Source organism: Mytilus galloprovincialis, chromosome 6 (assembly GCF_965363235.1).
Source record: "Mytilus galloprovincialis chromosome 6, xbMytGall1.hap1.1, whole genome shotgun sequence".
NCBI classification, from domain to species: domain Eukaryota; kingdom Metazoa; phylum Mollusca; class Bivalvia; order Mytilida; family Mytilidae; genus Mytilus; species Mytilus galloprovincialis.
The window spans coordinates 19,926,126-19,941,179 of record NC_134843.1 but is presented as its reverse complement, the minus strand read 5'-3'; the positions used below and the strand labels follow the sequence as shown (position 1 = coordinate 19,941,179).

Here is a 15,054-nt window from a genome sequence, read left to right as displayed (position 1 = left end):
GAAGAGTTGAAGCTACCCAGTAAAAAAAATATTGTCCAACAATTACTGACATAGCTTGAACAAAGACTGGAAAAATATTGTCCAATCATTACATAACTTGAACAAGGACTTTCCAATATTTAACATCACTTGAACACAGTCTGTACAACATTTTACATAACTTGAACAAAGATTGTCTAACATTTAACATTACTGGAACGAAGACTGTCCAGCATATAAAAAATCACTTACAAAAAATGTCCAAAATTTAGCATAAACAATGATTGACCATCATTTAACATCAAATGAACGAAGACTGCATGTCCAACATAAAACATTGCTTAAAGAAAGATTGTCCAGCACTGAACATTACTTGGACAAATATTGTAACAACTAACATCACGTGAACAAACATTATCCAACATAGACCATAATAAAGAATACCTTACAGTATTAGAACAAAGCCGGGTGTCCAAAGGTTGGCAGCGCTAGAGCAAAATATGAACGATAGTTCGGCAGTGCTAGGACAAACAGTTTTGCTACGAATTAAACAATAGTTGACTACCCCATGCATACAACAGACTTTAGATAAACAACAGTTGAACAGTAGAACTCGTTTGAACAAAGATTGCACACTTTTGAGTGTTTTGTGCACTGTTGTTTGTCTGTTTGTCTTCTTGTATTAGCCATGGCGTTGCCAATTCATTTTCGACTTTCGCCTCTCTTTTACAGTACACTACAGTTGACATCGCTAGAACTAATATGAACAAAGATGGGTTGGGCTGTTTCAATAACACTGTACTAATAAATGGTAGGATTGAGCGCTCATAACCCTATTCAATCCCGTCACATTCTTATATATATCCCTGTGTCAATTCAGGAGAATGTTATTCAGAAGTTTTCGTTGATTCATAACTGATTCATAATAGTAGTGTTTTGTAAGAATTGTTTCAAAATTTGACATTGCTAGAACAAGAACAACACACGCTAATAGCGAGGCGCTAGCTTGGACTAAAAACTCGGCAACAAGGCGTCGATCTAGAGGTATAATTTGTATATATCAGCAAACGTATATATCAAAGTGAAAATAAGGTGGTGTGGTTGCTATTTCTTTTTTTTTAAACTTAAATCCTCAGCTTAAATCCAAGAATTTAAAAACCCACTAAAATGTATCTTTTTCTCAATTTACATTGTTATTATGTTTGTCTTCTTGTATTAGCCATGGCGTTGGCAATTCATTTCGACTTTCGCCTCTCTTTTACACTACAGTTGACATCACTAGAACAAAAATGTACAAAGATGGGTTGGGCTGTTCAGTAACACTGTACTAATTAAGGGTAGGGTTGAGCGCTCATAAACCTATCAAACCCCGTCACATTCTTATATACATATATATATATATATATATATATATATATCCCTGTGTCAATTCAGGAGAATGTTATTCAGAAGTTTTCGTTGATTCATAACTGATTCTTAATAGTAGTGTTTTGTATGAATTGTTTCACATTTGACATTGCTAGAACAACAAACGCTATAGCAAGGATTTGTATAGTTACTATCAGAGACATATATATACACACTGTGTATATATGTCTCTGTTACTATATAATACAAATCCTTGGATTTACGGCGACCCCCAAAAAAATAAACAAACAAAAATGGGGTGAAAGTGTCGATCCAAGATTCATTAGGGCCAAACACGTTAGAAACAAAATAATTAAACTTTTTGTTTTATAGTTGAAAATGACAAGTGCCAAATACCGGAAAATTACAGCTCGTCCGCATTTGGTTTTAAATTTAGATAGACAGTCAGCACTTCCGGCACATGTGGAAATCAAATCGAAGAAATGGCAAACGAAGATGTTAGCAAAACTGCCTCTGTTGAGGTACATTTTGCACAAAGATTGGCTTCAAATGAGAAGAAGATTAGAGACAGAGCAATGAAGAAATTAAGAAAATGGCTTGAATTGAAATCTTTAACCAAAAAAGGTGTGCAAGTTTACCTCGTTTCTCCTAACAAACAGACCCAAAAATTATGGCAAAATGGAACACACATGTTAATAATATTACAACAGCAGCCACACTAATGCTAAAACTAATGAAGAAAACGTATAGGTCAATTCAAAATCAAGAAACATATGCATCATTTGTAAGATCAAAGCTAGAGTACAACAGCTGCGTCTGCGACCCATATTCCATACCATATAGTGTCGACACTACTCCACATCTAAATTACACCACTGATTTTAACTGTACATACTTGAAGGTTTTTAGCTGTTCACTCATGCTGGAGTATATACACTAAAAAATGAGTCGAATCCTTGAGGGGTAGAAAGAGAGATAGATAGATAAATCACAAACTAAAAACGTTCAAGCACAGAGCAGCTAGGATGGTACACATGAACATGCCGTAGCCCCAGCTCAGTTACACTACATTTGAGAAAAGGCAAATACAATCTTGAATCATGTTCTATATCATGCACCTTCTAGCCATATAGAATGCTAGTTTTCACGTAACCTGGTTAATTATTAACTAGGTCGTTTCGTACTTGGTGTATTTATATATGGAATACTAGAACACACCCGTGATATCACGGGTCCGTGACTGAATTAAAGTATATAACGATGCGCAAGCCTTATTTTAGTATAAGTATTGTCATCTGATAAAGTCATGTCGATTATAAGATACACAGTTTTTCTCTGCTTTCAAGTCTTTCTGTTTGAACCCGTTGAACTGGAACTTCAGTTATCAGTTATTGGTAATATTAATTATTTGGAAAACAAAAGGTCCTGGAATGGAGTATTTTTTAATCAACAGCATTGTCCTATATAAGTTATAAATAAAGTTGAATTCTTTGCTTTGCTGTTTTACGTCATGCCCACTAACAAATTGAAAAATGTACCTATACGCCTTATTTTTAGTCCAGATTTTTAGTATTCGTATTGTTATCTTAGAAAGTCTTACTGATTAAAATACTACAATAGGTAACAATTTGACAATTTAGTAGTGTCAACCCTGTGGTTATGACCCGTGTATATAGCATATTAATCCTGAATACAACGTTTGGTGGTGCGCCTGTCAGATGCGGAACGTACAGATAAGGTAATAGGTAACAGGTGAATGTACTATTGGTATTGGTAGCGGACTCGACCCGGAACTTCTTAATTATTGGCAATATTAATTACGTGGAAAACAAAAGGGCCTGGAGTGGTGTAATTTTTAATCTACACCTTTGTACTATATTAGTTATATATAAAGTTGAATTCTGTGATTCATCGTTTTTACGTGATGACGGCTGACAAATTGGACCTCGTAATTTTAGTATTATAGATATTAAATTAAAGAACTTTTCTTGATTTCAACTCTTTAAGTTATGAGATAATTATTTACAGAAAAAGCTTTTACTGAAGCAGATTTCCTTAAGATATGGAAAGGTCTCCACTACTGTCTATGGATGCAGGACAAAGCACTTCTTCAGGTTTATATTTTATTTAGAATAGTGTAACGAGAAAGTCTAAACATATGATTTTTAGTTGTGATTGAAAACTATAATTGTGTCTATTAACTAATTTTCATTGGAAGTTGCCAAGTTGGTTGATAATACATACAACTTATTTACTATTAATTCCAATTCATTTAAGTTCTGAAATTATATAACTTCTTCTTGATGTTGCAACCCAGTTAAAGCTATCTGGGGCCCTATTCAAACAATTTATTGTGCATATACATTCATGGAGACACATTAAATCAATTGTAAACACTTCAAACAGCATTTTTATGACTGATTTGTGTTTAAAAAATTTGATCATTAACTATCAATATCTTAAAATAAACATTTTACTCCCTTATCTCATTACTGATTTCCTTTGCTTTTTGTGGCATTCAACCCAAACAGGAAGTTTTCTAAGTTTTAGATTGAACTAATATAAATAGAGATAATACTTAAATATTTCATTTTGTGCCTTGAGATTGATATAAGTTCTGTTTTTAATGTTTTTTATACTTGTAGGAGGAGATGTGTGCATTTATGTCCCGACTGGTTCATGTATTCAGTCATCCAGACAACACATTACTGTTTATACAAGTGTTCTTACAGACAGAGGCTAGGGAATGGAATGGCACAGACCGCTGGAGGATGGATAAATTCATGATGGTAACTATCCTTCCCATTGCCTCATTGTTCCTGTGAGGGTGGGGTCATTGAAGCACTGTTTTATTATTAAAATTTCTGTCAAATTGCCTATGTACATGTATTTAACTTATTTACTATAAAAAATCGACTTAACTGGGAATTCATTATTATTCATGTGTCAGAGACCAATCTTCATCTGTATAGGTAAACTTTGAATTCAAGGAAGTTAGAATATTCAAAGAATTGCCTGCATACTTTGGAACAGCCATGAAAAATCCCATTTTTTCCTTAATCCATTAAAATAAATGAATCTACAGTAAAGCATGTTTATGGTCCGTATTTTGTCAATCATTAGCATAATATGGTCCCAAATGATGTGGCTCTCATCATTTGAAATTGTAAGATATTTGTTGGATATGAGATGATATTTATGATATTATAGTTAGATATTTTAATCAGTTATTAATAACATAATTGATTGTTTTCAAATACTTTTCAGTTGTTCCGTAACATGTTAACACAGTCATTGGAGTTTCTGAAAAAACAGAAATGGAAAAAAAGTCTTATTACCAAGTTTACAGACATTCTGTCCAATAAGATAATGAACATTAAGGAAGACACTTCACCAGACGGACTTAAGATACATTTTACAGATATTTATTTGGATGAACTAGAGAGGGTTGGTGCTGAGGAGGTAAGGCTCAATGAAACATGCTTTTATAAACATAAGACAACTTCTCTCTTCTCGAAATTGTTCATCGTAGGAAACATTGTATTAAATTTTTTTGATTTAGCAGATGGTCCAAAGATAAAGGAAGGTGTAGTATGAGTGCCAATGAGACAACTCTCCTTCTAAGTATTAATTTATAAACGTAATCTATTATAGGTCAAGGTATGTCATTCAACACAGGGCTTTTGTTCCCACTGAACAGCAAGCTATAAAGGGCCCCAAAAATTACTAGTGTAAAACCATTCAAACGGGAAAACCAACGGTCTAATCTATATAAAGACGAAAAACGAAAAACACTTATGAACCACATAAAGAGACGAAAACCACTGAACAGTATGTTTATTATCTACATATTGTTCTCTCAATTAAATATAATCAGCTTGTGAGCATCAAAGCCATTGTCCTAATTATCACTCCATAACATGTTCAAAGTTGACGACAGGTTGTAGGCGCTATTCTTGGGTCGCTATATATCTTAATATTAAACAAACTGGCAACATGAGATTTTTTGTTTCATAGATGAAAGCTAGTTTTAACTTATGATTTTTGAAATTTGACATTTCAAGGAAGCAGTACAAAATGTATTTAGTTTTCTTGTTTTCTATTTACAGTTACCACCAGGCAAAGTTTGGAGTTTATTGGCACCCTTCTCTAATTATATACAGAACTCCAGAAAGTAAGTGATTTTGTTTTGTTTGAATGTACTAATTTTCCCTTGATATTAGTTTAAACACGTTACTTATTATTTAAACAGTTTTATACATTCAGAACTATATAAAGGAGAGGAATTATCCTTGGTTGTCTGTACACAGAGACGTCCTGATTTGAGTAAGATTTGTGTTTAGGGCCATTTCTAAATGTATTGACTTTGAATATTTTTCATATATTTTTTTTTAAATATTGCCATTATAAATTGAACATGAGCATTGTTAAATATTACATACATGTGAGACATATCTCAGTGTCATCAGTTTATTTGTCTTGTTTCAGTGGTGTGGTTGTAGGCAGGGTTGTATCAAGAGTATTTGATGCCATTATACAACAAACAGTGGATGATGCAATGACTGCAGCTGAAAAACAAATAGAGGTAGGAAAAACATAGTTGTCTTTTTTTGCATGAAAACATTATCAAAAGCTATTCTGCATTAGTCTCAAATATCGCATGCAGAGAAATATTGTTTGAAATTGATAGTTGATAGAGTCATGTTCATAACTGTGTAGACAACCACAGACAACCACAATACTTATGTTGGTTATAATACTGAATCATTTACATTTAACTTGTTTGAAATTGGCTCTCATTAACATTAGTTTTAACACTCACTCAGTCTGACATAAGCCTTACAGTGGGCATTTAAATGGAATAAAAGAGTAAAGTACATGCAGGTCCATGAGAAGAAAAAAAGAAAGTTTAAGTATTCAACATTTAAATCAACATACAAGGTTAAGTCCTCTGCTATTTATTAGTATGATTTGATTAAAGCAATTAGATTGATTGATTGTTGGTTGCTTAATGTCCAGTGGCAAACATTTCATGCATGTTCAGGACGAGAAAAAGTTAACAATACATACAATAGGTAGGTCTTTTAATGGTAAAGGCCATCCGGGATGATGGTCGGGGAAAATTGGACTGCCACTAGAAAATGAGGGTATACTGGATAGGGACAGACATTTTGCCTTGCAACTTGCCACCTACGTACCCCTCAAAGAGTTGTTGCAAGGGTTCTTAACATGCAAAGAGTGTTGCACTCTCTTTACACGAGACATCATATTTAACGTCCCCATTCTGACCAGTTGTGGCTGCAAACTTGATGCAGCCAAACGGACGCCCCACTTTGGCAAGCGTTTTACTGCCTGTTGGGAGAAGACCAAGTGACAAAATTAAGCATTTAGAATCTTTGGCAACCCCACAGTTTAAATGTCTATAACAGGTACAATATGACAAGTGGGCGTTACAGACGAATGTTCACCTTATCTGACCCAGTCGATTAATAACCTGAGTGCCCCGGGAAATGGTCTTGTCCACGCTGTTATGAAAATGATTCTAGAATAATCTGTATTTAAGCGAACCGCGGGTCTAAATCATTTATATAGGATTTCTCTATATTTTTCTGTAAATGAACTTTATCTTATAGTTAATAGAAAAATAAAATAAAAAAATGGGGTCACTGTTCATTTGCGCTCACAATCTGCCTTCGAAAGAAGCATACATCTTTGTAAAAGTGTTTTTTTTTTCTGTTGAACTAATAGGAGAAATAAAGGGAATATCGACATAAAAAAAGATTTTTTTTACAGAAATCGCTCAAATTTTACAATAATTTAGTGTAAGTACAGCATATATCGAAATTATATTAAAAAATATAGGTCACCGATGATTTAAAAGAGATATTTCAATTTTAAAGCCAAAAAATGGCATTTTTCCACCAAAGAGAGATAATTTGGAACTTTTTCAATGATGTTTACATTTTAAAAGTCATCTGGGGCCAACACAAATTAATTCTTTTGAATGTTTTTTGTACCATATGATAAAGTAACAACTACAAAAGGTAATAAATAAAATTTGTAATGAAAAACATGTTTAATTTTTTTCTGAAATTTTTATACCCTCGAGCCTCCTTAAACATGTGTTTTTATCATTTTAAAAGTGTTTCCATCCTATAAGTAATAATCGTACCTAGATTGGTGAATCTCTGAAAAAGTGAATGGACCATATAACTGATTCTGAATTTGATAATATTTACTTACAAGTAGTAATGCAATAATCCATTGTAATATAAGTAAAATACCTATATTAAATGAGATGTTGTGTTATTACCAATGAGACAGTTATGCACCACAGTCCAAATAGTGTGAATTAAGCAATTATAGATCAGCATACAGTCTTAACAATAAGCACAACCTATACCTTGCATGACAAAAATAAACAATTAAAACAATTACAACAACATTCTGGTTTATTACTTCACAATAAAAGAAAAACAGATTATACAGACAGCAACATAGGACAACCACTGGCATGTGAATGTATAACATACATTTAAACATTAGGAACTTTAAATAAAAGTATGATTGACTTCATAGCTTCTTTTGTTCAGCGTTGTTTAGCAAAACAGTATTGGATTTGGTGAAAAGGGAATGTGGGATCCTTTTATCTTATGAATTGAATATGACTTTTCCTAGTTATGGATAATTTAAATTAGAGCAATGTTTGTTCCTGTAAGTAAATTTGTTAACCACTTGCAAGGTAATTATAAATGCAGTTAAATCATTTATTCAATACTGAAGTTTTTGTTTGATATGTCTCATGATAATGCTGGAGAAAAAAAAGAAGATTAAAAATGACTGCATATATTTTCACAAGAGAGTACAAAAGTCCAAATAATTCACATATGCATGTATTTAGATAACGATATTTAATGAATAATTTCTGTTGACAGAAAGAAGAAGGAGACAGTGAGAATGAAGCGAACATTGATGAAGAAGAAAAAGAAGACACTGAAGATCTTGAAGATACAGAAATTCCACCTAGACTTCAGGTTGGTTTACTATATCCATGAGAAGCTAATTGTTTTATATTTTTTGTACCCAAATTTAAATATTACAAAAGTAACAACAACTGTTAATACATGGATGTGTTTGATGATCGAAGGCTCACATAGCATACAATCAATTATCTTTAATGTTGATTAATGCACACTTGTTGTTATTTATGATTCTTTTCCTGGTACATGTACATTCGCATGATTAAATTAAATTATCTCCGTTGTGTCTGTTTTTGTTTGACTTTAAAGCTACATGATTAGAAGTGTTGTATACTAAATTATCTCCCTTGTTTCCGTTTTTGTTTGTCTTTAAAGTTACATGATTAGAAGTGTTGTATACTTAATTATCTCCCTTGTTTCTATTTTAGTTTGACTTTAAAGCTACATGATTAGAAATGCTGTATATTAAATTATCTCACTTGTTTCTGTTTTAGTTTGACTTTAAAGCTACATGATTAGAAGTGTTGTATACTAAATTATCTCCCTTGTTTCCGTTTTTGTTTGTCTTTAAAGCTACATGATTAGAAGTGTTGTATACTTAATTATCTCCCTTGTTTCTATTTTAGTTTGACTTCAAAGCTACATGATTAGAAATGCTGTATATTAAATTATCTCACTTGTTTCTGTTTTAGTTTGACTTTAAAGCTACATGATTAGAAGTGTTGTATACTTAATTATCTGCCTTGTTTCTATTTAAGTTTGACTTTAAAGCTACTTGATTAGAAGTGTTGTATACTAAATTATCTCCCTTGTTTCTATTTTAGTTGACTTTAAGGTGTTATCCAACACCTTCCCTAAAATTAATTTGGCTCGTTTAATCTTCATAAAATTTTGACAAAGTATTTACTTTAACCCTTTGACAAAAGTATAAAAATTTCAAAAAATTTGAACCAACCATTTCATCAGAAAAATTACACTGGTTATATAGCAGTTTGACAAACACTAAATTTGTTCATTGAAAAGCTTAATATCATAAAGTAATTAAAACGTTTACCTGATTTTACAGAGTTATCTTCCTGTACTGTTAGGTACCACCTTAAAGCTAAATGATTAAAAGTTTTGTATTCAAAGTTATCTCTCTTGTTTCTTTTTTAGTTTTACTTTAAAGCTACATAATTAGAAGTGTTATATACTAAATTATCTTCCTTGTTTCTATTTTTTGTTTGACTTTAAAGCTACATGATTAGAAGTGTTGTATACTAACTTATCTCCCTTGTTTCTAATTTTTGTTTGTCTTGAAAGCTACTTAATTAGAAGCATATCTACCTTGTTTCTGTTTTTGTTTGACTTTAAAGCTACATGATTAGAAGTGTTGTATACTTTATTATCTCCCTTGTTTCTATTTTAGTTTGACTTAAAAGCTGCATGATTAGAAATGCTGTATATTTAAAAATTATCTGCCTTGTTTCTGTTTTAGTTTGACTTTAAAGCTACACGATAAGAAGTGTTGTATACTAGATTATCTCCCTTGTTTCTGTTTGACTTTAAAGCTACTTGATTAAAAGTTGTATACTAAATTATCTCCCTTGTTTCTGTTTTTGTTTGACTTTAAAGCTACTTGATTAGAGATGTTGTATACTAAATTAACTCTCGTGTTTCTATTTTAGTTTGACTTTAAAGTTATAGCAGATGAATTGTTCCAATTAGGCAGCAATAAAGACTGTGTTAGTAAGAACAGGAACAGAATCTACAGACTTGTCAAAAGGTAAGCAGTAGTATATACATGATATATTAGGTATTAGGGTTCTCGCTAAGGATTTTTGAAGGCGAGTCCAGGGACTTGTCTTTTTTGGCCATGATGAGTCCAACAGCAAGAAGAGGATATTTTATTGCAATAAGATGTATTTTTTTAGTCTCCATGACCTATCAAAGCAATTAAATGACATTAAATTCAGATTACTTTTAAACTTTTGGAAGAAAATGATGATATTTGTGTTCAACTGTGTTCAGTTTATACAAAATATTTCATTCTTGGTGCATCTTTGGACTCACCAGTTTTGAAAATGGTGAGTCCAGATAGAGATTTATGAGTCCAGGACTCATGGACTCGCCTTAGTGAGAACCCTGGGTATGTGTAATTGTACTAGTGTAAGGATTTAAAATCTACAGGCATGCTTTGTTTTTATGCCCCACCTACGATAGTCATCACCTATGAGAGTAGCGTGACATTATGTCTGTGTGGCTGTTCGTACTTCTGTTAAGGTTTTTGCCAAGGTAGTTTTTGATGAAATTGAAGTCCAAGCAACTTGAAACTTAGTATACATTCCTTATTATTTTTGACCTCAATTTCACAGTCTACTGAACATAGAAAAGGATAGTGTAAGTGGGGCATCTGTTTATAATGGACACATTCTTGTTTTTACTAGTAAAGAGATTCTATTCTAATCTTTCAATTTGGTAAAAGATTTCAGGATTTGAATGAGGGTATACTGCCACAAGAGAAGGTTGATGAAGAAGAGGGGGATATTTTAAAAAAGAAAGATATCTCTTTAGCTGTTCAAAGACTGGAAAACTTGGAGGTTAAAAAAAAGAAAAAAAAGAAGAAGAAAAAGAAAAAGAACTTGCAGGATGAAAATGAAGGTAGGTTATACTTTTTATACGACCGCAAAATTTGAAAAATTTTTCGTCGTATATTGTTTAGAATGAGATTTTATATATTTATATACTTAGTTGTCAGTGTGAAAATTACCCGAAAAAAATGCACCTCGTGGACGTTCGTTAGCTATAAAGGAAATTTGGGAGGAAAATTTAAAACTACCATATGGGTAGTCCAGGTCGTTTAAATCAAAATTGTCGTTTATCTGAATATCACAGATAATTAAAAAAAATTGCATATTACATTTAAAGTGACTTATGGAAGGAAAATTTCAAGGACACTTGGGTTAAAAACAATTTAAGTACAGGTATTGCTAAAAAAGAAATTTATATAAGCAATTAAATATTCCCCAATATATTCTAAAATTCAACAATTGATGAAATATTTCCAAAGAACTGTATAAAAATCAAAAACAGATTTGTTTTACCCAACCATGTTGTAAAGTGCATTTTTTCATACATGATGTTAAGGATTTCAATTTTTGACCTCCCTTTGCCGAAATTGTGTATATCCTGCTGAAGAAGTGGTAGAATAACTGTTTATATATTATCAGGTTCACAGAGTGGTGAAACAGAAAATCTGAATTCTAAACCTGAAACAAAGAAAGTGAAAAGGAAAAGTGAAGACCTAAATACAGAACCTTCTTTATCTCCAGAGAAAAAGAAGAAAGAGGGTAAAAAAGGGCTGGAAAAGAAAGAAAATAAAAACCAAGCTCAGGAAGTTAGTCCAAAATTAGCATCAGCAAACAAGACACGAAAACAGAAGAAAAAACAAAATAATGTGCATGAAGCTTCACCAGAGGTCAAAGTACAAGGCAGCAAAAAAAAATCTGATATGAAGAAAAATATAATCACAGATAGTATCTCAAATTCAACTAAAAAAGGCAGCAATAATAAGAAGATTGACACAGATCAAGTTGACAATAGTGTTACTCTAGATATATCTCTTACTACTTCAGCAAAGAAAAAGAAAGGAAACAAATACAGTGCTGCTTCAGTAGTGTCAGAGTCAATGGGAGATAACTCAACACCATCAAAAAGTAAAAACAAACTAAATGATGTGTCTTTTGATCAAAGTATGGCTGAAGTATTTGATAATGTTAGTAATGACATTACAAAGAATGAACAGGTTATTACAGTCAAATCTAAGAAAAAAAGAAAAAGCTCTGTGACTATAGAAGAATCTGTGATGGAAGAGAAAAATGTCTCGACTCCATCATCTAAGAAAACTCCTAAAAGTAAAAGTTCAGAAGCCAAAATGATGAAATTGATAGAAGAGAATACAATTAACAGTTCACCAAAATCTGAGGGGTTTGCTAAGTTTGACACAATAATGAAGACACCACCTGCTTTCGTTAGAAAATCTGTAAACAAACTGAAAACACCAAAGTCAGCAGTCAAAAAGGTAAAATTGTATGATCAATATCATGAAGTCCAGTTAAATCAATGCTGAAGACTATTTTATTCTTGATGGGAGGTATTTAGCTGAATGTTATAAATATTACAGTCACTGACGAGATGAAAAAAGTTGTGTTCCTTTTATTTTTTCATAATTCTTTTTTTATGTAATTTCAACAATCTTGATAATCTCAGAAAATTGTTTTAATGAGATAATTTATTTTGCTTAATCTTAAAAGACAGAAATGGATATTTTCATGGTTTTATGCACCATACTGAAAATGCTAGTTATTCATGATTGGTAAAATTTCCATTGTTAAGAATGTTTTTGAATAATCACAGCCTTTGGTGTGTGGATGTTTCTAGTTTGAAAAATTTACACAGAATGCATTGGAGTGTGAAATGGGGAAAAGATGCATCAATTGAAAAAAAGGCTGCAGTCAACTATTAAGCTGTGAGAATGCAGTTTGTTTGTTGTATAAATAAGAAGGCTTATAGAAAATTCCAATGATAGGTTAACAGAATTCATGAAAATCATATACATTTATAAACATATAGAAAAACAATCTCATTTAATTTGTACAAAAATTATAAATATGTTACATTGTAATAAAAAATGCTTATGCTGGGAATATTGCCAACCTTCTGTTATCAGATAATAAAACAATTCTTGTTTTTATCTGGTAGATGGTTGGTTATAGATAGGTAATATTTCTATTATTATGATATTTTTATATGAATCATTCCAACTTTTATTGTTCATTACAGCAAACATTGGAAGCTCCTACATCCTGTCCAGATTCAAAGAAAAAAGTAATCTTTAACATGAAGAAAAATGATTCAATAAGTAGGTTATAATTCATTTCCTGAAAAACATTGTAATTCATTTTGAATTGTGGGTTATAATCCTTGTATATTACTGGAAATTTTCGTAAGTGGTCCTGTTGTTCTGCACATTGTTAGTCAATGCAGTGCACATATTTAGCAGGTATAATGACTTACACAGCTTGACTAGTATGTTATGTTTTGTGATGTTTTGCCTTTTGTATATGTTTAGATTACAGATTAGAATAAGATACACCAGATTCATTAGTTGTCATAGGTACCAATTTTCATGGGCTGAGGTAAATTTGCATTATGGTGGACATTAAATTTAGTTGTTTTGGCAAAGTTTGCATACATTGCTTTAGAAAATTTGTGATCCATTGAATATTTAAATTTGTGATTCCCCTGTATACACTAAATTCCATGAAAATTGGTATACAATGTATATTGATAAAATTCACAGTCTGTCAAACTGAGAGAATTACTAAAAAGTTGTAACTAATTCTTATGTGGTCTGAGTATCAATAAAATAGAGAATGGAAATGGGGAATATGTCAAAGAGATAACAACCAAACCCAACCAAAGAGCAAACAAGAGCAGAAGGCCACCAATGGGTCTTCAACGCAGCAAAGTAAAGCTATTTATATCCTCAACAAGATTACTTATTACGGTACTATTATTTCTTTCCAGGTTTTCAGGACAGTATAAACTCACTATTCAGTCCAGGACCGTTTAATCCAACTAAAACAGCAGACCATGGAATTCTAAAGACACCTTCACCAGCCATCACTCGTAGTCGGTCATTTAAGAAACGAAGAGCATCAACTGGAGTTATTAAGCAAAAAAGGCCTAAAGCAGCAGATTTCTTTTAAAACTTTCAATTTTTAGTGAACATCTGAATTTTGATAGAAATCTTTATGTTGATATTCTCAAGATAGGACAAAATTCATGTTCAATTACCAAATTTCATACTTTGTATGAATTTAGAATTCTATTCTTCAGTATTTTTAATTATTAGATATTGTCATGAAAAATGAAAATTTAGCACATACTGGTTGTATCTAACACGAATAATAAAAAGACAAAAGGAAACTTATAAATTTAATCCATATGATATTTTCAAATATTTAAATCTTGAAAATAATTCATTTTTAATACATATTCAATGTAACTGTTCTTAGAAATTAGGATTTACCACATTTGTGCCTGAAATTTAAATTCAGTTAAGTTTTATTATCTTTCAAACTTGATCAAATTTTAGAAGCAGTGAAATTCAGCAGTATACAGCCAATTACATCTAATTTTAATCCTGTTATGTTGAAATGTTTTTCATTTGAATGAAATTCCCTATCAAAACCGTCAAAGGGTTAACAAATTATTAGATATTTACTTTTGATATAGCATTCATGAACATTGTCAAAAAGATCACCCTTATAATATCTGGTTATATACTGTAGTGACTTTCAATATTTTTATGGGTTATCTGTTTAAATTATTATATATTCAACTGACTGTCATCATAATCACACAGTATATCAGTTAGGTTCGAGTAAACACTTTTAACTGAGTGTTTTTTAAATGTTAAATCTTGAATAAGTCACAGTATGCATGGTTTTTAGTAACGTTAGGTTGACCAATCAGATTACATCTTTAGGGGCCATGAATTATGTTACTGCTTTTCCTATTTGTTAATGACTGAAATGAATTATACCAAAACTGTTATTTATGCAATGTAATTGAAATATAATTTCTTATATTAAAGTTATATTATTAATTTATTCTTGAGTAATTTTATGAAAGAAAATCCTTCAGTGAAAATTACTTTTCCTACAATATTTATATATGTACA

The 15,054-nt window shown here is 31.5% G+C and overlaps 1 protein-coding gene across 1 annotated transcript; it reads left to right on the top strand.

Annotated features, from left to right (window-relative positions):
* The first annotated feature begins 1,781 nt into the window (after positions 1–1,781).
* LOC143079159 (uncharacterized) lies at positions 1,782–14,599 on the top strand. Its single transcript, XM_076254379.1, has 12 exons — positions 1,782–1,971; positions 3,376–3,461; positions 3,993–4,136; positions 4,615–4,809; positions 5,457–5,521; positions 5,836–5,932; positions 8,283–8,381; positions 9,995–10,092; positions 10,792–10,967; positions 11,537–12,387; positions 13,149–13,227; positions 13,896–14,599. The coding sequence occupies exons 1-12, from the start codon at positions 1,830–1,832 to the stop codon at positions 14,075–14,077; spliced, it is 2,214 nt and encodes a 737-aa protein (XP_076110494.1). The 5' UTR covers positions 1,782–1,829; the 3' UTR covers positions 14,078–14,599.
* The last annotated feature ends 455 nt before the right edge of the window (positions 14,600–15,054 follow it).